At 41.0% G+C, this 27,192-nt stretch overlaps 1 protein-coding gene across 1 annotated transcript; it reads right to left on the bottom strand.

Moving 5' to 3' along the window:
- Positions 1-107: 107 nt before the first annotated feature.
- nipal2 (NIPA like domain containing 2) lies at positions 108-27,192 on the bottom strand. The gene is made up of 11 exons (XM_023418604.2): positions 26,938-27,192; positions 15,991-16,059; positions 14,799-14,967; positions 6,953-7,012; positions 5,524-5,645; positions 3,402-3,498; positions 2,978-3,113; positions 2,611-2,699; positions 737-800; positions 549-646; positions 108-363 (listed from the first exon to the last, which is right to left on the bottom strand). The coding sequence occupies exons 1-11, from the start codon at positions 27,016-27,018 to the stop codon at positions 257-259; spliced, it is 1,092 nt and encodes a 363-aa protein (XP_023274372.1). The 5' UTR covers positions 27,019-27,192; the 3' UTR covers positions 108-256.

Genomic DNA, 27,192 nt, shown 5'->3' with positions numbered 1-27,192 from the left:
CTGTTAACACAAGAGAAACAGAAAGTTCTCTAGGATAAATACAGCTCTTTTGAGAGAGGTACTCCACATTTCTGGCGTAGAAATTTAACACCAATATGGCCACTGATGCTGGTGCTCAGCTGGCACTGGTTTGAATCACTGCCTACCATTTATTTCTACAAATAGAGATATTATTGAAGTACCCAGGAAGAGGCACGCACACACACACACACACACAAATCTACCAAAATTACTGTCCCGACAGATGGAGCTGGTCCTAAGAATCGTCTGTTTGGCCAGCTCTGTTGCACATGAGTTTGGCTGCCAGCGATCCGTATGTCGGAGTCTTTGCCTCAGGCTGCACTTTGACTGTGTTTCTTCTGCCTGTGAACACAGACAGCACAGCTCATTGATGGACCCTGCTGCCAGGGCTGCAGACATTAGCAGCCAGATAAATCTAGGGTCACTTTTGGCAGTCGTATTATCACTGTTGGCTAGTCACTGCATCATACTCAATATAAATAGTTAGTTGTGAAGAGAACTGATTAATAGTTGATGGGAAAAGTTACCAGGGATCCTGTCCATTGCGATAAAATTGCGATCTTGTTGCTTTATCTTCGGCCTGTTTCGTGCTATCAGGAAAACTCCAAGGAAAGACAGAAGACAACTGGAAAAGAGAATAAGGTTTTGGCATCATTTTACAGTAAATATCTCAGTTCAATAAGATGCAGTTACTCGCGTGTTCATGAATGCTTACCCAAACAGGAACATAAAAATGTTGAGTAAAGCCAAGCCTTCAAACTCCTGGTAAAATACTATCCCTGCGAAATGAAAAAAAAAAAAAAAAAACATTAAAATACATTTCACAGAATAACAGAATATGTAGATCAGATCTCTAGTGCTTTGTTTATTTGTGAAATGTAGCCCTGAAAATCCTGAGCACATTTTACAATGGGATGAGCATGAGAGTTTTATTAACTGAAGGATGTAGTTCTTACAGAGAATGAGCAACACAGAAAATGTTCATATTTTCCTTTAAATGACAGTTTCAGTAGCTGAAAGTTGGCAAAGAACAGTTTGTATCTTCACTTTCACATTTTCACAGTTCACTGTTCCCAAGTCTGCTGCTGTGACCGCCACTGGGTTAGGACCAAACTAATAACTTCATTAGTTTGGAACAAAACTAATTTTAAAAAGTCCACCCACTGGCTCCTTATAGATATAATACATCAGCAGTTTGTTGTTTGGTGATGTCAGTTTTTGGATCATATGTGCAGGCAGAGAGAGCAATAGTAAAACTAAGAGCAATATCAGAGCAGGAGATTTTCATGGAAGGTAAGTGACTCAAAACACCACACACCATGTGGCTTTACTGCCTCTATGATGTAAGTCTCCCTGTATGATTATGGGACATCAGGGCAAAGTGGTGGAAAGAAGCTGTTGTTCTCTTGGTCTAAGAGACTGACACCAGAAGTTGTTGTTTACAGTTGATGTTTTTTGAACTGCTGGAACATTTTCTCTTTACTACACTCCACTGAAGAAGGACTGGAAATAGCTTGAAATGAAGTCATGTCAGTGGCATATGGACAATTTGTCCACAAGAAGAATAACAAGTGAGGAAATGGATTTAGTAATGTGAGGGCCATTGTAAAAAATGATTTTAAATTATAATAAAGTGTTTTCGGTGTTTTCCCTTCAAGACAAAATTGCTTTTGAAAAACCCTTGATTTGTTCAGATTGAACAAAGAACACTTACTGACAAGATAATAAAGACCTGACCTGGCAGAATACACATGCTATAAATAATGCAGAACAAAGACTCCTAAGTGGTTCACATATATAGGAGTGAATCACCATCTTGACTGTGTATTATGGTGCACTGTGTTGTGTCATGAATTGATTTCAACTATTGCAGGGAGTGTTGGAGCACACATATAATTCTTAAAGGATAAGGCTGATGTTATGCTGTTTTTCCTTTTGCCAACAAATCTAATCAAAAGACCAAAACCAACAATGTGTCAGTCCATCTCTTATTACTGATTAATGACTTCCATACTCTCTCTTTGGCTGTCATGGCAGAGTTTTGCTGAAAGCACAAGCTATAGCTATAAGCTGTAACAAAACCAAAGATCCTCTATACAGTCACAACTTCACAGAGCAGCTAGCATGACTGACTCATGTGAAAGGCTCAGTGATTTCCTAAAACCACTTAGCACTGTAATTGGCAAACACTTCTCATGAATGAATTACAATATACATTTGTTGGAGGCCATTTCCAGTGGCAGATTTATACATATTTGGTTTGCTAATATTTGAGCAAGACAATGATGAAAGTTCAACTCAAAATGAACTACATACGACAGCGTTCAAAGGAAGAAGTCACCCAGCGACATGGTGTTTCTCTGTGGCTCAGTAAGATGCTGTATATCAAGCTGTGCAGGAGACACCTGAATCAATTTCATTGTTGGTTTTGGTCTTTTTGTGGGATTTGTTGACAATAACAAAAATAGTATTCAAATTAGTAGTAAAAAAAAGTATCAGTATAAGTATCATTTGTCTCATCCTTTAAATGTGAAAATGCAATAAGTAAAGTTTAAGCCACAGGAAGTGACAGATGTGTTATTGACAAACCTGCAACAATGGCACTCGCGGTGAAAAACACAAAGTTGATGGGAACCACCTCTGTGGCATCGAACATTTTCATTGCCTGATTGAGAAATCTGAGAGAGAGGAGAAAAAGATTTAAGATCCAGTGAATACAATGACCTTGGTTACAGAGACACTATGAAACAGCCTATTCATCCATCATAATACTGGAGGTGTGCTGCAGGTACAATGTCACCATGTCCAATATATTATTTTCTTTAGTTTGTTCAGGTACTGGAAAGTGAAAATTGAATCTAGACTGTGGCGAACAGAGATTTCAGGAATTAAAAGAAAGCGAATGAAAGAGAGAAAAGAAGGTGCACATAAACAGAGAGAGAAAACCTTGACTAACTTGATCTGGAAGGCACAGGAGGCGACCATGACGACAAGCATTACGTAGAAGATGGGGTAGATGAGCTGCAGCTGGCCTTTTATCGACTCTGTGATCATCCCTGACACGGCTTTGACTGAGATGACGGTCAGAGAGGCTGCAGAAACACAGAGGCAACAGATCACTTCAGCGCTCAGTCGTACAACTTGTAGCAATGAAGAACTTCCTGACTGGTCGGTGCTGATTTGTGGAGATGGTTAATTATCTCTCAGTGAGTTGTAGTGAATTATTTTTCTTCCATCGTTCTCTACTCTGCTCTTCACAGAAATGATGACAGAGCATTGGTCCATTTTTCGTAGCCAGGCAACAAAGCCACCTCTGACTACCTAAAATGGTTGAATCCATAGCCTCTGCCCTCAAACAGGCAGCTTCCACTTGTTCATACCGAGCAGAGCCACCAGCAACATCACAATGACAATGTGCTTCAGGTTCCTCCTCTTGTACAGATAGAGCAGGATGCAAAAGACGATGACCTCTATAAACTGTTGAGAGAGCGTGAGAGAGGGAGAGGGGTTACACATATCATTAATGTAGACGCCATTTCCTCAGAAAATGAAAATCTGAATTGCTCTCCAGTTGAACTTTTCCTGAGCATTTTATCTATATAACAAAGCGTTGTATGCAGGCAGAGAGCAGCGTCTTTTAATTCAAACAAATGACCACGGCGGAAAAATGAAATGAATTGCCGGTCTTTAATGAGAAGGGCCCAGGGCTGCCCATGTGAGCCCAATGCCATTCAGCGGTTCAAGGACCTCTGATGTAACACTACAGAGCTCCAACAGATACAGAACAAAAGTAGGATTGAGGAAAAAAGGGCAAGCTCACCTCTAAATGTCTGAAAAATCGTCAATGTGTTTCGATAATATGCTAAACAGTCTTTTTAGGAAGACCTGAGCCATTCATGATGGTATACCATTTAACACTGTGCACAATGTGAATGAATAATAGCCTGAGTCCTTCCAGATGAAATCGTCTGATAATAGTATGACCTCTGGAAATAATGAGAAGACAGTGATGGATATTTCACTTTCCTCTGATTAATCACCACCTACAGTTAATCCCATTCTTGATGGAGGTTGTTCTCTGCAGGCTGATGAGTATTCACAATGCATTGCCAGAGGTGGTAAACAGCGTACCCTTTTTCACACCATCAATCACTGCAGCCGCAGGCAGCAGGACTATCTCAATTTGAAAACATGTGTTTGTCTATCCACCCATCTGTATTTTCCTAATGTCTGGTTGAATATTTTTCTTTTGTTTTTCATGTAATAGATGCTTCTTTTTTGTTTCTGAGTGTGTTTGCACCAGTTCGGTAAATAGGACTAGATTCAGGGGTGGAATGTGAAATATGGTTGAGGGAAATGTTGTGCCCTGAATAATGATGACACCACTGGCTAGCACACCTGATGAGCTGCTAGCTGTTGTCCTTTTAGGTTCATCTCTGCCTGGTTTGATGGATTATGTGCAGCTAATCAGCTGTTCCAAAAACAGTAAATGGAAGAGATTTGGTGTGACTATATTCTAGTGTTTAGTGTGTGGTAAACATTATTTTAGTAGATGATTTTTTCAGGGTTATTTTGTACATATAATGTTTATAAAAGTAAATACAGGACAAAAATGTAAATATGTCAGACATGCAACAGACTACAGATAGTATTTTCCTGACTAACAGATCCAAGTGTTACACTTCTCTTTAGTACTCACTCTTGAAATACACAAAGCAGTGTATTTCTACCAGAGAAGTTTAACCTGGTTCAGGTTCCCTGTCTCAGTCTGCTGCTATCATGGGAGTCCTGGCAGTGATGGAGAAGCAGCAGGATAGATGCAACCTTCTGCTGCTGAAATCCTCCTTCAGACACGTCTACGGTGTGTTTTCAGCAAAGACTAGTCTTCACATTTGGAGCTAACATTTACATTTTTGTGATGTGTAGGATTTGAGGAAAGCACTTTGTTTCAGCTCTGTACTTTGTTCCAGATCGGTCGCTATGGTAACGGCTATGTTTATGCCATCCCTGCCTGAGGCAAAATTGGAGTAGGAGAGCACATGGTGAGTGTTAATGCACTTGCAGACCATGAGGTGGGGGCAGTTTTTTTTTTTTTGCGAAAAAAAAAGTAAAAAAAAACTCAGACAATCTTAGTTTTAACGGACAGAGGACTGAGCTCAACCATATGAGGTAGAACACCAAGACATCAGGAGATCTGTCATGGGTGCAAGGATTGATTACATCATTCTCTGATTCAACTGTACCTCAACTCTTTTGCTGAAGATATATAATTAAGAATGGTCCTTCTCTTGCTCCTCTCTACAGGGAAGCTAAAGGCGGGGCTTCCTAACTGCAGCACACGAGCTGCAGTGACGCATTTGACAGCATTTCAGTGGTGAGCTGCTAAAAGCCTAATTCAGTTACGTATTTGGACTCAGAAACAGTAGTTCCAAGAAAACATGCTTACACATACTATACACAGTATTATGAGCGTTAGACTGAGAGCGTTATAGAATTACATACAAGGTAAAGCAGGAAGTGCCAGCTGACGATATAGTACTGGACCAGATGGGCTGTGATGTGTGTGGAAGTGTGGGGGGCAAAGGTCACCAGGAGATATGTTCCTGTTATTGCCAGGGTTCCACCTATAGAAGAAAGCAGGAGATCAGGAGTGGTGAGACTGTAGTGAAATGGTTTTTGTATTAGTTTCCCTCTGGCTCATCTTACATTGTAACTATTGGTGCTGGTAAACATGACCATCCTGTTTCTACCTTATAAGTTGCACATGATTTTAACTTGCCTATTTTTTCCTGTTTTACAGCTCTGGACAGTAAATATATAGATAAATAATCATAAAGAAGGTGATCGTTTAAAGTGGCTTTCTAGTCTTTTTTTTAATTTCAAGAAATATCTGTCTATATTATTAATTAAATGAGAAAGAAATAAAATAAAATTTAAAATTAAATGTTTTTTAGAAATATAAGCGTTAATTGAAAAAGGTCAAAAAACTACTTTATTACTACATTTCTGCCAGTTATGACTGTCATGTCCTTACGTGACATTCCCCCTACATTGATTTCATTATTAGTGATATTACACCATGTGTTAGAGAAACATATTCACTGGACATCATGTAGATGTCCTTTCTACAGGCACGAACAACGTACAACCTGCCGACATATCACAGTGCATTTACTACTTCAAAGTCAGTCTTTAGAAACTCTGATTTAAGAATGAACAGTTTGTAGTTTCTTTGCACTGCAGAAAAATGTGAGATACTCTTGGACTCGCATTTTACCTTATTCATTGAAAGTCGCCAACAAGCTGTGGTGTGTAGTTTTCATCTTTTCTTTGTCATTTTGATTCTTAATTCTGTTGCTGGTTTGAATAAACCTTTACAACCAGTGAACTGCCTGCTCGCAGCAATTCCCCCCTTTATAAATAAAACATTCATACAGTTAAATGTTTCCAATATGTGGTTGATAATGTCACCCAGCAATTACAAGACAATAACAAAACTGGCAGAACATGCTGATGATTTATCCCGGAAACCAACAATATGCAGCGATGTGTGTGATGCTGATATGAATTTCCAGTCTAGCAGTTGTAATTATCATCATTGTAGCGACCATCACAATCGTGCCATTTAGCAGGAGACTCTACAAATTGTTTTGACAAACAATAGCTTTTCATAAAACAATATAATGAGATAGGTCTGTTGAATAGATTGTGCCTTTTCTTCCACTGCCAGATACACAGAAGTTAAGACTTTTTATCCAATGAATAAAATGTTTCACTCTGATCTCAGACAAACTGAGATTGGAGTCGGTTTTTTTTTCGTACAGAATCATTTTGATATCTCTAAACTGAGGACGTAACTTCTCAAGTCAAAGCAGCAAAGTGAGAGGACACCTTCGGTCCTCGGGTGCTGTGATCCTGAGTGTTTACTTACCCACAATGTCAGAGGCCCGCAACGTCTCCTTGAGGAAGATCACAGAGATGACAGCACTGGCTGCAAAGGGAAAATATATTCCTGTTAATTTCACTGACAATCAAGACATGCTGCAGTCCATCTTAATAAAATCTGATCTCTAACACCGTTATACAGTGTACATTTCAGAAAGTATTCAGACCCCTTCAATTTACATCATCAATCTAAACCCAACACCCCATAATGACAAAGCCTAAACAGAATTTTTGATTTTTTCTTTCAAATTTATTAAAAAGGAAAAACTGAAATATCACATTGACATAAGTATTCAGACACTTGTCTATATAACGTCTCACAGCTGACAATACATGTCAGAACCAAGCCATGAGGAGGGAGGGACTGATGTGAGGATCTGTGGAAGGATTCAAAAACAATTCCCCAAAAGCACCTCCATAATTCTTAAATGGAAGACCTTATATAGACAGGTGTCTTTTCAAATCATGTCCAATCAGCCGTATTTAGCGCAGGTGGACGAGGGTGTAGAAACATCTCAAAGATGATCAACAGAAATAGGAGGCACCTGACCTAATTTCAATGTCATAGCAAAGGCTCTGAATACTTATGTCTATGTAATATTTCAGTTTTTCCTTTTTAATATATTTGCAAAAAATTATAAAATTCCGTTTTCAACATACCAAAATGTGAAAAAAAATTCAGGTGGTCTGAGTACTTTCTGAATCCACTGTAAGAAGGTTCATTTAAAACAGTCCTGATGCAATATAATTTGAATTGCAGAGTAAAAGCAACTTGCTCTCTGTTCATCACAATAACAACAGAATAAATGCTCATCTCCTGATGATAAAAAACATAATTAGTGTTCAGCCATGTTTTGTAACCTGATATTCTGGTTTAATCAGAAGCAAGGTCTGAGTCTTGACTTGATGAAAATAAAAATGACATCTATAATGTTGCAAACACAAAGACACGGTGCTGGCTCTATATATGTTCACTTTGATTGGATGAGGAGTCATCAGAGCACATACACACACACACACACACACACACACACACACACACACACACACACACTCTCTGTCACTCACATGTGCACACAGTCATATATAGTCACATAAATGTATGTCCACATAAATAAACTTGACACACACACAAAGCTTGAGATGTTTATATTGATCAGTATAATATAATCTGTCAGCGTGCTAAGATAAATGGAGCTCATTAGGACTTCATAACGTCTGCATCAAATTACAGCAAAACGCTATTCCATGCCACATTTTTCATGAACCAATTCATCAATATCATTGTCAAAAACTGTGACGCTGAAAAGCAATCAGCTTCACATGAGCTAAGCCTCAGATTAGTCTTCTTAATGTTACCCTGGGATATGCGCCGAACCGAGGGAGACGAATAAACATGCAGCATTTGGCTGTCACAGAGACGGATGGCGACACAGGCAGATATGCGACGAAGACACGCAGACATGCAGACATGCTGATAAACAGGCCGATACACAGATGGATGGCCACACAGGTGGACTAACTGCCTGAGACAGAACAACAAACGAGAAGACAAACAGGCAGCAGACAGACTGACGGGGCGGCAAACACACATGCAAGTGGCTTCAGCCTGTCACAGAAAGGAGGCCAGTTTACACTGAGGCTGCCATGTTGGACGTCCTTAATACTTAACAAAACCACAGAGAAGCAAATTTTGCATCATCTTTGGAGCTATGTTGTCACACAGTCCCACCAGTATCTCAGCAGAGCCAGATGTAGCAGCTGTGCTTGCTGGGAGATACTGGACTCGACTGCCAGACAGACTGAGAGACAGACAGGTGTGCAGGCGATGGCAGTCAGACACAGGCAGGTCTAACTGAACAGAGAAATCGCTAGAAATTACTAAAAAGAAACAGACAGGCAGTTTGAGTTTGTGTGGAGACTCAGGCATCATCATAAGGAGATTAGCCGCAGAGCATAAACAGCTCGATATGTCAGAGACACACAGAGTCACAGCGGTGAGGTGGCATGACAGACAGCCTCTCAGGATGTTAAACACTGACTCTACGGCTAATAAAGCCAAGCTAATAAAGCCAAGCTTTACTATAAACCATTATGCTCAGTGACTGTGACTATATACAACATGATGCTGCTGGAGAGTCTTTCAGAGGACAGAGGACACACGGATGTGCATGATGCTGCAGGGATGTTACTGTCAAACTGGAAGTTTATAAAGACTCTCGTTGGTATTCTGATGAAACAGGAGTCCTTAAATATTTCATACTTCGAGCATGTTCGTATACACACTTAGGACTCGCCTTCGCCTCTGGGACCGGCTGGATCTAACAAGTAACCATAGCAACTCCATACAAAGTCATATTCACACGGCTTGATAAAATGAGAAATGTGGCAACAGGAACCTCTGGGGTACGCATCTCTGTCACTGCCCCTGCGTGTTTATGGAGGTGTGTGTGTGTGTGTGTGTGTGTGTGTGTGTGTGCAGAACATCAGCGCTGCCCCGCTACGTGCTCTTTGTCAGTTGTGTAGTAATGGGCACTTCTCTGTGGGGAAACACACCGTGTCAAACATTCTTTCAGACATGAGCAGATCAAAGCAGAGGGTCTGGTTGTCATCTCCCAGAGAAACTCAAAAGTAAGAACCGTTATCGTGTTGCACATATTGTATGTTCACAATGTCACAACTGACAAGCTGTAGTGACATGCTGTACAGGAGCTTTGAGATGTATAAGATGTTTAAAATTTATAGTTCTAGTCTGCTTTGTGAAATTCAACCATAACCACCACGATATGGCGTCTTGTTTTAAGGATTTTCCAATTTCCCTACTTGAATTAAAACCTAAGATGTATTGGAACTGGCTTCACACAGGTCTGACATCTGCGAGTGACGCTGATGCAGTGTGTGAATCTAGTTTGTCTGTTTTTTTTCACCATGCCAGCCTCCATCCTCTTTTGCATGTGATGACATGGTATCTAATGGGAGAGGTGATTCTCTGCTCTATACAACAGCATCTGGGATGATGCTGTCATCCCTAATAGAGGCCGATGTGCTCTGTGGACGGGGACAGTAGTAATTGCTCTCCACGGAGCGTTGGGGTGCCAGCGTGACATGCAGGGACAGGGAGACGGCAGCATCATCGTCAGCTCTCCCCGATCCTGTCGCTTCCCTTCTCTGCTCCTGCTTTCCACTCTGTATATGTCTCTGCCCGTTGTCTCATTTCATTCAGATCCTCTCTCCTCTCCTCTCCTCTCACCTCAACCTCTTGTCCTTTCAGCATCCAACCTCCTTTTTCCTCCTCTCTTCACACCACCCTACCACTTCAACCCACATCATATTTACTCACCCAAGGCCTCCTGCTGTCTACCCACCCACCACCGTCCCCACCCCCACCCGAAGAGCCTTCACACAGCTCTTGGAAAACAGGCACAACAACGCCGCAGGAGGGGTGTGTGTGTGTGTGTGTGTGTTCGACATGGCTGTTTTTGCACACCACTACTACGTTATGCATTCTTTGTGTGTGTGCGTTGTGTTTTCACATTTGCATACAATGTGACTCAGCATGAGGTGAGAGTAGGGTTGCAAAGGGGCGGAAAATTTCCGGTAAATTTCTGGAAAGTTTCCGGTAAATTTGCCATGGGAAATTATGCTTGGGAATTTTGGAAATATTCCATATTGGAAACTATATAATATATTATATATATATACATATATTATATATGTTTATTCCACAGGCTCAAATGTGTGCCTTCAATAGTGTCTGTGCTTCAGGCTCAAAAGTTTGGTCCAGTCTTCTAGAAATCTTCTGTACATGTGATGGAGGCATGCACAGCGCCAGTAGGGGGTGTGGTCTCGTTAGCCATGCAGTAAGCAGTGTGCTCTGTGCATGTGATTGAGGAATGGCATGGATATTCAAGTGTATTTGAATGTCATCTGTTTGTTTTAGTCAAGATTATGCTAAAATATACTTTCCTCAACTATATTTAAATTCCCTATGAAGAGCCAACCTTCAATTTGGAAAATTCCCAGTTTATTCCCGTGTATTCCCATAATTTCCCATAAATTCCCATGGAAAGTTTCCATTTTTGAAAATTCCCAGAATTTTGCAACCCTAGGTGAGAGGTGGAGTCACGATGACAGACAGCAACCTGAACATTTTCCCCCTCAGCTCCACTTATTAGCTTGGAGAATGACAGACCGTGTCACGGCCGCAGACATCTTCCTCTCCTTTACCTTCCTCTCCCGTCCTATCACCTCTTCATCTCTGGCTTCATTAATTCTTCAAGACTCTCCTTCAGCACATTTGAGCTGCATATTATTCTTGCACACTCCAATTCAACACAAGCCTCTAGCTGTCAGTGGTTTTTATAAGGATAATAATGATAGTAAAATGGAAATGAGTGGAGTAATTGTTAATACCTGTGGCTTTAAAGAGAGTCATTATAATGTCAGCCTCAGACACACTGACACAGCGTTGAGAGGTTACTGCTTTCAATAGAACACAGTGCTGAATCCTGTTATTGTGATGGAAGCGTTTTATAAAGTAAACTGCTCACTGAAACAAGTACAACAACAGAGGTGCAGCCTTCTTAACATGATTTGCAGTTTGGTTCACTGCTTTATTCGAACCATTCATCCACTTAAGAGACATCACTATAGGAAAATCGTTTAAAGCGTTGGGGTAATAGCTCTCATTAATATCCATGACTCACCACCACCTCCAGCGCAGTGAGTGATGGGTGGCGGGAGGTTAGAAGTAAACCTGTTCAATATTTAACCTGTGTTTAGAGTGTTTGCACTGAGCAGCTGCCAGCTGTAGCAACCAGGCAGGCTTTGTTTTGATTGGCTAATGAATCCAGCTTAGTTCACGGCAGCTTTAATTCCGACTGACTGTTGTATTCACAATGTCAGGAGGAAGTGGACCTCATGAATCAACTATAAAATTTGAAGAACAGAGATGGAGATCATCCTCTGGGTCCACGAAACTAGGAATTGGAAGAATAGATGTAAACACTTCCTGCACTGGCACTGACCCGCTGCGATCATAAGGTCTTCGCCTGGTATCAGATTTGTTTACCGTATTCTCAAAGCAGCAGTGGGAAATCTTTTTTAAATCACGTTTCTGCGAGCGTGAGAGACTCCACTGAATAAGGTGAAGACCTGTCAGCAGGTAGATGTGTAGCTGTGATGCACGGGATGGAAACAGTATTACCAGATACAGAACTTCATTAATGTAGTCCATTCCCACGTCCCTGTGCTTTTAACCCTGTGTTGTGTCCATTATCTTTAAACAACATCTGAGAGCAGAGTTACACCAAAAACAGACAGAGGCGTTGTTGCAGTGTCAAGCTTTCAGTTTCATTTAATTCAGGAGCAGGCAGAGGTGTCAGGGAGACACAGCTAATAGCAGGTGTGCCAGGGGATTACTCAGCTGCATCACTGAGGCTGCTGTTGTGACAGCGATAGAACATGAACACATCACGTCAACACCTAATGCTCCCAACGTCATGTAAACACTTTCAGGTCCTGTTCAAGGAGGGCTTCTATTTGCTGATGGCAAATTCGCCTTTAAGAAGTAGGATGTCCCAATATCTATTTTGATCATATATATATATATATATATATATATATAGTTGTACATTGTAAATTGTTCAGTGGTTCCTAATCTGGGGGTCAGCACCTTTGGCCTATGGCTAAGGGCCATAAAATGATTAACATTTATAACATTACTTAACATTATTTCTTTAGGTGTTCCTTTAAAATTTGCTTTTAAATTACTTAATGGTTTTACATATTTGCGCCTCTAAATATGTCTTTGTTCAATCTGGTGAACATATTCAACTGGAAGACTCCAGATCAACAGAAGTAGACAATTTGTTTGGTTTAGGGGTCACAAGCCAAAAAGGTTGCATTCAATTTGAAATAAAATAATGGATTCAACATTAAAGTGTCAATTCTCAACTTTAATTTGTGATGCTGTCTAGCCAGTCAAGGATGTTGCAGCTCTTCACCCTGAAAAACTCTTTGGTTGATTGCTGGTTGATTTATGTATCAGATCGTTGTTCTGCTGAATGATAAGATGTTCGATGTCTAACGAGTTTTGATGCATTTGGCTGAATCTGGACACACACACACGCACTTCTCCTGTATAACTCTGCATTCCTCCTGCTGCTTCTGTAAATGATTAATAAATGCCAGTGTGCCAGTTCCACCTGAGCCACAACAGAACCACCGCCATGTTTGACAGATGAGGTGCGGTAGTTTGGGTCATTAACTTTGTTTTTTTTTTTTCTCCACACTTTCGTCTTTCCATCATTTTGATAGAGGTTGATTTTTGTTTCCATTAAACTTTGTTGCACAACTCCACCAGTTTCTTTTTGTGAATTTTTGCAACCTGCAACCAGGCCTCAGTGTTGTTGCTTACCAGGAGTTTGCAACTTGTGTTGAAGTCTTCTCTTTAACATTGACAAAGAAACATGTCTGCCTATGTCCTGGAAAACATCTTAACTTGCTGTACAGTCATAAAGAGGTTTTTCTTCACCAGGCAAATGATTTTCTGGCCAAACCTGCTTTTTTATTAGAATGTATCCAACTGTTGATTTTGGCAAATCAACTACCATTAATAATAACTTTATTCCAGAAGTCTAACTCAACAGCATGCTTCATTATATCAGTTTCACTTAATTCACTTATGTTCACTTAATCTGGACATGAACTCATTAGTAGGATATCTTTTTGCAATCCCATATTGTTATAAACCAATCCAGTCACATGGCAGTTCTTAGTCGCAAAATGCAATGTATTGAATTGTATACACGGACACACATGTTCCTTTTTTTTTTCTTTTTGTGTCAGTAAAATGTCGACTTGTTGTGACTACAGCATCATTAAACTTCTTTATGGTTCTGTTTAACCCCTCACAGCACTTGGTTAAGGCCAGAGAAAGATCCTGGTCTGGTTTAATACAGAAAATGTTCATGGTGACTTCACACACAACGTGTTTGTTTCAATTTAACCAAAACCACCGTCTTTTCCCAACTTTAATCAGAGTGCTTTTGTTGCCTAAACCTGAACACAGGATGCGGATGCGACTCTGGATGTGAGACCTGGGTCCAGTACTATACGTGTGAAAATCGAGTGTCATGAAAAAATTGAAAATTTGTGTCCATGTACACAAATCAATAGATTCCATTTTGTGACCATCTAACTATCAAACCTGTTGGGTCAGAGCCTTCCTGATTTTGAGAGATCTTTTCAGGATTTATTTTTCCAGTAAACTGTAGATATAGATATCAGTATGTATTTTTATGGCATTGATACGGAATACATTTCCAATAAAGATTACAGAAAGGATCATTACAAAACTGTATTCAGAAAATCTCCCATTAATACCAAGGCAGACTGCTGCCTCAAATATGAAAGGAATATGATTGAAATCCTGATGACAGTTTTAAGTGAAACTGAAAACTTCAGACCGCAACAACGCCCCCTGCTACTCTGAGGAGTAACCACATCTATAAAAACCTGTTACTGTCATATCCTGCTCTTTAGAAATGTATAGTATCTGTACTGTACAGCTCCCATTCTGCAGTTGCACCCATAACACATTTGAGTGAGAGTTTCTTTTTCTTTCAGATCTCACACTCCAAAGTAAAACCAGTCAGTGTTTCAGCACTTAAACTACACACCTGGCATGAAGAGGCCTGTTTATGACAGGATTCAGGAGAAAAAGTGCACATTTCACATGGCAACACTGTCTGTCATTCCCTAAGGAAACAACCTTTCATCCTGCCTTCATGCAGGGATAATGTATGAGAGAAAAGAGGGGTAGCCCTTACCTATGACAGACACACAGCCCAGTGGGGCTATGAGCGATGCTGGGGCAAAGCCATAGGCAGCAAAGTTCCCCAGTTCCCCAATGCCCATGAGAACCACACCGCACCACCACGTCAGGGAGGTGTAGTAGGGCTTGGAGCCACGCTGAGACTGACGGACGTGGGCATATTTCTGTCAGGGAGACAAATACACAGAGATGGAAAAATAAGCAATTTAAAAGATGATAAAGCAATGCAATGGCTGTTGCACAATTTTAAACACACGAGAACACTCTGCTGATTAGCATTTAATCTCAGAAGAGGCGTGGCTCCACTTAAGCAAATCAATGAGGTGGGAAGCTGTACAAGGCAAACGCAAAATATACTTCCTAATTGTTACCAGTTCCATGTCTGTGAGCTCACACAGCCTCGTAAAACATCAGTATTTTCCAACACGTTTTCACATTTGCTTGAGGCTGTCTCGCCCTCTCAGTCTGTCTGCATGTTGCTGCCACTGAAGCCCCAGTTACTGCACCTGCTGCTGCGTTTTCTGACAGTGTAATTTAGCTCCACACATAATTCTGGTGAATCACTGATGCTCATGTTAGATGGGTATGTTTTTAGACCATATTCTCTAAAGCCTCTCAGGCTGGTAAATGCAAGAGAGTATGTGTATGCTGGTGGTTAATGAATTACACACATTCTCTTAATGACTTGGATTGATTATTTAACAGCATGTAGCTCAAACACTCCACTTGAAATAGCGCTCGTACGGCATCTGGGGTGTATATACACTGATAGACCATAATTAGTATGATAAACAGGTCCAGACACAAAGTGCTAAAAATGTGTTGTTTGAATATATAATTGGACAAGTGTATTGTGTTAAATTGAAATATATTCATGATGTTTAAACATTCACTTTTGTTCGTTTGAATTCAAATAGGCTTTATTAGAAAGAAAAGCAGAGCACATTTCTGCCATCTGCTGCGTAAATCCTGCTGTGAGTGTGTCAGCAGATCACACAGTCAGTGCCTCAGTGTACATTCACTAAAGTCCTGATGAACACATCCAGAGTTTGCTAAAGAGAGAGCAAACTGTCAGGAGAAAAGCAGTCTAGCAAAACTCCGAGAGTGTAAAACTGAGTCTTTATAGGCGTTAAGTGCCCGCTGTGTGCTGAGCGCCTGCTGCACACCTAGATACCAGCGCCTCTTACCTGTATGTTGAGTGAGATGCTGATGAGGACATTCCCACATATAGCGATGATGATTCCCAGGACGTAGGTCTGAAGAAACAAACAGTAAACAGACGGAAGATTAGGTGACGCTCTACTTGTCACACAACAATTATAAACACCCCATAATACTCCCTGCAAGTCCTCCCTCCAGCTGTCACATCTGTCACTGCCATGACAACCACAGAGAGCATTGTTCCATTGGTGCTCTGTTCAAACAGACTATATTGTGTGTGTGTGTGTGTTTGTTTGTGTGTGTGTGTGGAACAGAAGCTTTAAAGATTTATAACTCATATAAAGGAGTATCAAACTCTCAGTTCTCACACACTCACAGTAAATTGCACAAACACTGACGTTTAACACACATACACAAAAGCACAAACACTCCGTCACTACGACTCTCCCACGATATACGACACCTCAAGTTCTGGATGCAGGTTGGTTCACACCTTTGGACACACAAACATACACATATGCAAGGTTTTGGTAGTGTAGCCTGCATTGTTGTAGGAGCTGGTAATGTGGGAAAGACTGAAGTCAGCCTACAGTCATGCTTGCAGCTGTGTAAGGTTGTACAAAGGCACAGCTAAACGCTAACGTCAGCATGCCCACATGCTCACAGTGACAACACTAGGATATTGATGGTCGGCAGGAAAATCTTTATAATGTTCACCATCTTGGTTAAGTGTGCTAGCATGCTAACATTTCAACAAGTGCAAGAGAGGCTGATGGGAATCTGGTCATGAACCACAGTATTGGGTTTATTTGGTGATGGTGCAACCTGGAAAAGTTTTACAGAACATAACCTAGCATATTATAGCATGACATGACATAACGTAACAGACATGCAATACTACAGTAGGACAAAACAACCGACTGCTTTTTCTTATTGTTATAGATTCATATTTTGACTTATTGAGAGGGAGAAAGAGGTATTGATGGTTTTTTAGGGCCTAGGCAAAAAACAGGTGGGTTGGGGTGGGGCAGTACTGGGGAGGTGGAAGTGTGTGTTTGGTTTGTTTCTTTGTTTTGTTTTAGTCCACTGATACATATGTGCAGCACTGGGTAGATGGGATGTGTTTGGTTTGGCTTGGTTTGGTTTTGTATTGTTACTGTGCAGTAATACAGTGGTCATGCTCCAGACCCTTAGGAGGAGGCTGACCACCAGGAGACAAGAATGCTACATGGAAAGTTAAAGGATCACCAAAGTCAGTAGGGCTTCTTAATCTGGGGACCATAAATGTCTGTACAAATTTAGATGACAATCCATCCAGTAGCTGTTAAGACATTTCAGTGTGAATGGTGGTGAGTGGTGGACTCACTGATGTTCCTATAGAGCCACAAAAATGCCTTGTATCATATCATTAAAACTTACATAATGTCATAATACCACCGAAAGATAATAGATATGTTTTCGTAGCCAACAGCACACATGTATAATTGGTGTTTAACTGATGGAAGGAGAAACAGGATCCATTTGGTCTCAGTGTTTCAGGAATACACAGGGCTGCTTTCCCCCATATGCTTGGAAAATTACTGCCAAGAGGAAATTTAATTTTAGGTTATAAACATACCGGCGGCTGTGGGCGGACAAAGTTTACAAAGAAATGAAAGCACACAGTGGGGGTGGAACGTGAATAATGAAATCTAAAGAAAGAAACTCAATCACTGTAAAAGAAGTAACAACAGCCAAGCACATCCAAGTGTTTATCCCTTGAAAGAGCATCAGGAGAGAGATGGAGGGTGGGGAGAAGAAGAAAGGGGATGAACAGTGACGAGAGGTAAAACAAAAGGATAAGAGGCGAAGCATCGGAGAGGAATGCGCCAGAGGATGAGTGTGAGGGATTAGAGTTTAAAAGAAAGATGGAAAAGAGAAAACAGCAACAATAGATAAAAAAAAGTCAAGGAGAGTGGAGAGAGTGAGCGACAGTGTTGACATGTGGAGTGTGCTCTCCTCAGGTTCAGCGGTCCATTCTGCGAGATAAAGCAGGCAGTGGGTTATTGTCAATAACATCCATCTGATATTGTTGACAATGAGATAACAGCACTGTGGTCAAATGATGCCAGAATGAATGGAGCGTAAATGAATTCCTCTGGTCTCCAAACACCACAGATGATCACTGTCACACAATCCAGAGGTCTCCTATCACTCTGTCAGAGCACGTTACTGAACATCATCAGTGGAAACATGAGAGAACATCTCTTCACAGCAGCGAAGGGGAAGCACTGTCGTTAGAGCTCGCTCTTAGAGTCATTCACCAAAAACCAAAAAAAACAGTCTCTGGACAAGAGAAACCCTCTGCTCAGCCTCAGAAAGTGCAGTGAAGTGAACAGAGGAGCACCAGACAGAATGATGATGGTACACTTCTACAGTTTAATAAGCTGTCTTTTGATGAGAACAGCAGTATGACAGGCTCTCACCTGCAGGTGTTTTATCAGGGCGGAAATATGAGATTGGAACTGTGTGCATGAATATGGAGCATCACACATCTGACATCGCAACTACAGAACTAATATGTACTTTGTACTGATTTTCATAGGCAACACAGACATCAGTTATTTCCTTACTTACTATAGACTACTACTTCAGACACTTGGATGGGTCTTTGAACAAACCTTTATTTTCATTGGTCCTTTCCAAATATTAAGATACACTAAAATAACCTCATTTATACTCACTGATGGCTTTGGATCAACTAAATCAACATTTGCACTTTATGAATATCTCCAGTTTCCCTGTGCTGCTGCCCTTCACCATCTTCATGTGATATCTATGTAGTTTTATATCAGTTTATAGCAGCACATTATCAGTTCCCTACAAGTACATGTGTTTCCCCTCAAAAAAGTCAGTGTAAACATAAGTGAAACTAATGTGGCAACACAATACTGCATTGACCGATATTGTACATAAATTTACTCAGACTTGATTGTAAGATCCACATTTGCATTTTTAGGCTCAATAAATGTCCAATTTACAATCTGTCATCAGTATCAACGTTACATTGTCGCCTCCCTTAGGAGAAAAAATGCCTGGAAATGTCTTAGACTAAAGGATTTAGTTGCTAAAAGACATTTAACAGGCGTCGTGTGGCGTAGTGGTCTAAGCAGGCGCTCCATGTGTGGAGGCTACAGTCTCACTGCAGCTGGCCCCGGTTCGAGTCCCGCATCGGACGGCCTTTACTGCATGTCATTCCTCCTCTCTGCCTCCCCATTTCCTGTCTCTCTACTATCCTGTCCAATAAAGGCATAAAAAGCCCAAAAAAATATACTTTAAAAAAAAAAAAAACAACAATAACAATTTAACAATGTTAATAACAATTAACAATAAAGACACAATAAATAACATGACTCAGAGTTTACAGCAGCAGCTCTGAGAGGCCCAGTGATGCTTTCTAAATAAATACTAATGCCAGGATGCTGACATGCTATCAATGCTAACATGCTGATGTTTAGCACTGTAATGTTCATCATGTTAGTTTAACTTCTTAGCATGCAAACATTTGCTAATTAGCACTGAAAACGAAAGTACAGCTGAGGCTGATGGGAATTTCGTTGGTTCAGTTTTGTAAGTATTTGGTCATAAACTAAACAAAAAGATCTGAAGTCTGAGTTGATGATGCCACGAGAGGAAAATCAGGGTTCAGCAGAGTTATTACAATTCATCCTGAGAGGGGGCGTGAGTGTGTGTACAATGTTTCAGACCAATCTATTTAATAGTTGCTGAGATATTTCATTGATATTCCTGGAGACACATACTGCTTGTGTAACTGAAAATAGTGCAACCACAAAAAATCTAAATGAAACAAAAACATAAAATTTAACATAAGGTTTAATAAAACCCAAAGTGGTTGGACGGTGTTGTCCAGAAAATTGCTATGACCCACATTTGCATCTTACTTTGGAGGTCAATTATGGTCCATTTGCAGTCATTCTTCGCTCACATGCAAATCATAATGAAACCAAATTGATAGCACCCATCGCTCAAAACCGATTGTCTACATTTCTCATCCTGACATCCTGGCTACCTCAGGGTGGCGTGAGGCTGGATGCTTGGTGATACAGTGATGGATGCAACACATGCACAAAAGAAAAGAAAGACGGACGTCCCCATCCTCCCTCCTAAACACAGCAGAAGTGAAAAAGTAGCTGCTGCTTTCTTTAAACCAGCAGCCCATTTTCAAGTAGTTTTGACTTATCTGATCATCACACAGCATAATTCTATCCAACAGCCCACTTTAAAGTAAATCCACTCCTCTTTATTGCATAACACAACTCATCATCTCCTCACCAGCCTTATAAAGAATTTAAGCCAAGTGGATTTATGGGTAATTTCAAATCCAAAGTCACCACATACAGTCCAGTCCTCTCCTCTATTTCACAGTCCACCTCTATCTCCTCTTCACATTTAGCTTGACACCAAGTCTGATGAGTCCACTGACCTGTAGCACACTGCAGCAGGGAGGACACCGCACCAGAGGTAAACAGGGTTTTGACTCCAGTGTGTGTGTGTGTTTGTCTATATATGTGTGACGACTGCAGTGTATGAGGCGTAAACAGGATTTAGGAGAAGCTGGGGAGCAGATGGGCGGCTTGATGCAGAGATTCCTTGGGGACTGATATCACATGAAGGTAAAAAGTGCATGTTTGTGTGTGTGGGTGTGAGATGATGGACTCCATCCTCAAAGGTGGAAACAGACAGAGAGAGAGAGAGAGAGAGAGAGAGAGAGAGAGTGGTGGGCCCGACTGTATAAGAGATGACTACAGCTCAGCGGTAATTCATGATCAGACAGATGGCGTCATCCTTCAGGCCAGCTGTGGTCTGTTCACTAAACCAAGATCAATAAACTTGTCAAGCTTTATAGGACAGAGCGTAAGTGGCCTGTTGCGTTGCTGTTACTGAGCCGACACGAGGAGGCTGCTGGGTAATACTGAGAGGGGCCAGGGGGCAGAAAGAGGTGTTTGACTGTGTGTGTTTGTCTGTGTGTGAGAAACAGTGTATTAGGAGTACGAGGTGGTGGATGTACAGCCTGAGGACAGTTTATTCCACACATTTCACACAGGAGATGTAGAAATTTGGAGTGTGAGGAGGGATTCATCTCACCTTTTATTGGATTAATTCATGTCAGAATAAGCTTGCCAGCAAATTAATTCAGCATAATTACAGCAAAAATTATTAAATACATTTTTTTTGTTTGTTTCTTTGTTTGTTTGTTGTGTCAGAGCTGGTGAAAAGAGAGAGCGCAAGCATTGTCAGAATATGTGTTCACAGCGGGAATCAAGCACCTCACACTGACAGCAGGAGCCTAATGCTGTACCCAGCGAGAGAGAGAAATCCACTCAGCAGTGTGAGAGAAAGGAAGCAGGAAAGAGAGAGAGAGAGAGAGGGAGGGAGGGAGAGAGAGAGAGAGAGAGAGAGAGAGAGAGAGAGAGAGAGAGAGAGAGAGAGAGAGAGAGAGTTTTCCTGTCACAGGAAGAGCAAACAAGGCCAGTACAGGCGAGGCCGGTACACTGGGAGTGCCTTTGGCTTGTCAGCTTACTTAGCAAACATTACACACTTTACCCAGGGAAAGCAAGAGGCGTCACAACACAAGGCTCCCTGTGTTGCACTGTACTGTGGCCTTCACTACTCTGATGATGTTTTACATTACTGACGATTTCTAATCTATTAAACCTCACCATGCAGTGATGGGACGTCCTGATACAGCGAGAGACGCTCTATCCCAGAATCAACAGGGTCTTAGTTCCTGCTACATAGCGAGCTGGAACTAGTAAGTTGACCAGCTTGAATCAAACTTCATTCAACACTTGTGTAAGATCGCAGATATAGACAGCTGACCTAACACAGCATTACCTCCTGCTGTAGAGTTGCATCTAGTCGTGAATTAACTGTGACCCAGTGCTCTTGCTGGAGGAAGTGTGGATCAGCACTATAGTGCCATGCCCACATATTTTGGTAATGTCCATATATTCAGTTTCATATCAGTGATTTGGGGTTTAGTATTGATGTTTTGATATCCCTCTGTATTTTGTGTGAAGGTTTCTATATATTTATCTTCTGAAGATTGTTATGGCTTCATGTAAAAACAGAAAAAGACTGTTATCAAATACTGACTTCAGAGAAACCCATCTGATCTGGACTTTTTCACACACACTGTCATCTATCTATGTATGAAAAAAATGACTTACACACGGTGAGAAATACTGAATACATGAAATGGGATTGTTAAAAAGACACTGATTAATGTCTTGTCCTTCTTGTTCTTATTGGGGGTAAATGCACTAAAGTAAAGCACAATGTACAGAACTGTACCTGTGTAAGATCTATGTGCGTCCTCCACCACTACATCTGTATGCGGCCGGTTATTCGGATGATTTAAAGTGGACTTTTCCTTCAACTCTCTCACTCTTGCATTTGATGAAGTCTTCTGTAATTGAAAGGTTGTTCCAGGCCAGCCACAGAGGGAAGCTGATTACACTCCAGCTTTCTTTTAGCTTTTTCAAAATGTAATTAATTTGATACAAAGGAGGGATTCAGTTCTACAAAATGTCACCAGAGAACAATTGAGACCAAAGAACCGACAGTCTAACTGGCAAACGGCACAGGACACGGTGATAGAGACTCTGAACAGCATGGCTCGTTTTTTTTTTTAGTCTTAACAAACAGCAAAATTACAGTGAAAATCTGAGGACATTGGATTCTTTAACCTGACACTGATACTGATTGTGAAGAAACTATAGACAACAGATGAAAGAAAGTTCCTCGTGTTCCTTTACTCGGCACATAAAAGGCTGCAGGAGTTGAATGAGTTTGAAAGTCAGTTTCAACAAACACAAAAAGCGAGCACAAACTCTGTGCACTGTGTGAGCACATTCATCATCAAGGCACAATAAAGGCTGCGGTTTCTCTAAGTTTACCATCCTGTGGTGGAATTCCTGCAGTTCTGCCTCTTCCACATTAAACTGCAGAAAGTCTGTTCAGTAAAATCCTTTAAATAAATGTCAGAGATAAAGTCGATTGGATTTCCTTTTCTTGTTATTCGGTGTATCAAAGGACCGCGCTGAGCATCAAACCTTGAACGCACACAAACATTCATGCTCACACACAAATTACTACAGTACTATTAGAGTTGTGTTTTACCTGAAACCAAACTGATATTCTGACTGTGAGCTTACACGTTGAACTTACATGAGACCTGTTCCCTACATCTGACCTCACATCACCCTCATAAAGGCAAATGTACATTTCTGCGCACACACAACTCTTCTGAGAAATTTGTCACAGCGTGTACTTGTACAAAGCGAACTGTAACCAAAACTTTAATGCACGCTTAGCTGCTACAAATGGCAAGTGTACATCTCCAGCCTGAATGAATTCATACTAGAGCTGAAGTAATAAAAGTTGAATGGGCCTGAGAGCTGACAGGGAGACTGACAGCCCTGATCCTCCTCCTCACTGGGACACTGACCAACAGGAGGACAGACAGACAGACAGCGTGGCCCTTTGTGTCCACTGACAATGGGGATCTGTCCCTCCCGGGGATGGGCTGATCTCTGGATGAAGCCCTTGACTTTCAGCTCAGGGGAGGTGCGTACAGGAGAAGCATGGGTATGAGGAGGAGTCAGCTCAGGGACAAAGATGGAGGAGAAAGAAAGAAGGACAAGGATGGACAGACAGACACAAAACATATGGACTATTTATGTTGAGATCCCAATTTCAGCTACATGAAATAATGTTAATTATTAGCCAACCAGTAAATTTTAGCAAGAAGAACATTCCCAAATAATCATCTATGTGGCCGCAGCAGATTGTCACATTTTACCTCAAACCACATGTTGACTGAAGCAGAGCCATGACCACGATCCAGGTCAAGACCTACAACAGCCTGCAATGTTTAATGTACTGTCAGTGAGCAGGAAGGATGAACAGCATCCTTTGCTATTCTAGAGTCTCACAAGTCGTACGGTAAAGAAGAGGAAAGGCCATGGTATCATTATAATGTACTCAGCAAATTATATTTACATTAATATTTCATATATCTTGTATAAAACATAAACATTTTGGCCTGATGATGGCACGATGAGAGCGATCAGGGGGCTCACCAAACGTACTTGCTGTCGTCCTCTGGGCACCATGAATATCCTCGGGCGTTTACATGGAGATCTGGTCAGTAGCTGTGGAAATGACTTACTCTGGGCCAAAGTGTTGGACTGTCATATGAAGGGACTGACTAACAGAATCTTCCTCAGCCCCCTCTGCTATCAGGAGAAATCTGATGTATTAACTCAGCGTAGTTCAGTGGCCAAGTTTGTTGCTGCTAAACAGTTATTTTTAGCTGCGCAGCCTCTCATCACCCACCTCCTTCACCTCCTATGGAAACAGCAAATTCTGCACAAATATAAACAGAGTGCTACAAAACTGTTTAAGACTTAACCACATACAACAGTGAAATCATGTACCAGCTTTAGTTACTAATGGACAGTAACTAAGTACATTTACTCAGGTATTCTACTTCATTTTAAGATACTTGCACTTTAACTATTTCACTACATTCAATTTCTGAGGGAAATATTTTACTTTGAACTCCGCTACATTTATTTGACAGCAACATTAAAATCTTAAATTAAATACGTATATGATAATATCATGAAATACAATGCTTTTTAAAAAAAAAAAATTAAAGATTAAACCAAATGCCTAAAATAAAAATACCTTCTACCTGACTACATTTCAGAGACAATTCTGCACACTACGTTTATTTGACAGCTAATTTCCTTTGAGGCTAAGATTAAACATTAAAAAACATAATAAGCTAAATACATAATAAGGCACTGGTTAGGTAAGGTCCCTTGTCATGTTTCAGTTAAGATTTCAGCAGTTCTGCAAAAGAGACATGTCATCTTTTAACTGTCTCAGGGGATATCCAAAAATGTTAGCAGAGAGGTCAGATCATCCAATATTTGACAAAAGCAGCAAAGACTAGAGAAAAGTCAACAAATGTAAACAGATCTGTGTAGAACATTGTTTTTTTTTTCTGTCCCGTCCCATTTATGACCTAACAATCCCTCAGACTGCCTGATCCGGTGTTTGGGAACAACTAGCCTAAACTACCAAAATGTATATAAGCTACAGCATTAAAATGCTACTTAAACATTCATATATCTTTATTAACACTTACATATTACAGTGTATAATGATGTAACTCTCACAGTGCCATTTTCTCTGCAAGTATATTTTGTTGCCAACACTTATTTACTTTTACTCAAGTAAGATTTTGAAGGCAGCGAGACTTGTAATGAGGTATTTTTACATTGCTGTATTTGCAGCTCATTTACTTGAGTAAAAGATCTCAATACTTTCTCCACCACTGACTTTAGAGCTGCTTCAAGTCTTCGTTTTGGCTCATTTTGTCACATTTTAAGATAGTTGACGAGGGGTTTACGGTGTGAAACCTCCCCAGTTTAAATCAGCCGAGGGACCTTTGATGGAAGTATCTCCCTTTATTCCCCGTCATCTCTCTACTGTACACTCTCAAATAACTGCATGCAGTGGCCAAAAAATGCTTACACTTAAAATAAATACTGTTACCAAACATAGTACATGATAAACTGTGTGCGTGGCTCCACCATGAACCAGTTATCTAATGGGCAACCGATGGGATACGCTGTCAAAACATGGACTACTGCTGTAACATCCACATTCACAGTCTCACCAACGCAAACTTTCAACTGTGGAAGGCAGTAAAGTGCGAGACAGACAGATATTGTCCCCTGGATGTCGGGATGTTCTCTGGGATGGTGGGTAGCTTTGGACAGAGGGGGAGCTGGGACCATTAGCCAGTTGTTCAGGACTCTTACAGTAGATCTATTCTCTCACAGCCCACCCATGAGCCATTACTCATTACTCACGCCTCTCATTCCTCCTCTGTTACACTCTCTCTCTCTCTCTCTCTCTCTCTCTCTGACCCATCACTGGTAATGTCACACAGAGGAAACATGGCAGAAAGAGAGAAACACACCGACAGGGGAGGATGAGCATGAGGAGAATGTGTCTCTAGCATAAGAGTGGGAGGGCAGAGGACTGGCACGCACACACAGCAGGACACGAGTAAACGCACACACTCAGTCAAAAGGGAGAGACTTTACATTATCATACACCAACACACATGCACACACTCAACTTGATGCACAGATTCAGACGGTGCACTTTACAAAGTCAAAAGTTCAAAAGAAGTAAAAGTCCTTTCAACACAATGATTTAGCCATGATCGCTTTGGAAAGTAGTTCTGACAGGTGCCAACACCCATACATCTCTGTGCTGTCTGGCTTCCTCATCCACACTGAGTGCTCATTACCCAAAGAGCTTTAGAGGCTGGGCTTACATTTTGATTCCCAATATGTTTTCAGACACTAACTTAATCTCGTCTCGGGCATTAGTGTGTAACTTCTTGCTCTTGATGGAGTTCAAGGAAGGAAGTTCCTCAAAGTTCAAAGAGAGAGAGAGAGAGAGAGAGAGAGAGAGAGAGAGAGAGAGAGAAACCCTCATTTCTCCTCAGTTATGGCTCAGTGTTCAGTGAAGCTGAACAACGGAAACAGGTTCAACATGATTTATATCACATAGAGTAAGCAAGAAATACAGAATACACGTACTGACATGTTTTCATATTAAAGTTTAAGTCTGAATTATATTCTTAACATGGTGGGCCAAATGTTAGACTCTTATCATTTGAATTTACATCTGAAATAACTGTAACGCTTTGATGATGTAAGTCTCATCAAATAGGAAGTATGTGGTCGAAGAATTTAAGTTGTCAACAACAGTGGTCTTAACATGATTATGCATTGACACATCTTCCACATATCTCTGAAAGGACTGAACTGCACACACCGTGTACGTCCCGCACTCTGATCCACAAACTTAAACAAACTTACCCGCAGTGGGGTTTCCAGGATCTCCGCCCGGTGAGCGGAGGTCAAATCAGGAGCCTCGTGCGGAGAACTTGAGTTCGCCATGTTTTCCTTCTCATGAAAGCAGGAGATAATATTCTTCTGGATCACAGCTCCCACTCTCTTCACATCTTTGTCCGCTTTCGTTCACCTCACCCCATCCCATGCACCCCACGTCCCCGCCGCTTCAGTGGAAACTCGGAGGGGAACAAGTTCCTCAATGTTGCGAAGTGGATCAGG

The sequence above is a fragment of the Seriola lalandi genome, unplaced genomic scaffold (genome assembly GCF_002814215.2).
Source record: "Seriola lalandi dorsalis isolate HSWRI2012SDOR001 ecotype SW California unplaced genomic scaffold, Sedor1 jcf7180002054583, whole genome shotgun sequence".
In the NCBI taxonomy this organism is placed as follows: domain Eukaryota; kingdom Metazoa; phylum Chordata; class Actinopteri; order Carangiformes; family Carangidae; genus Seriola; species Seriola lalandi.
The sequence above is the reverse complement of the archived record's forward strand: the minus strand, read 5'-3'. Positions and strand labels throughout refer to the sequence as shown.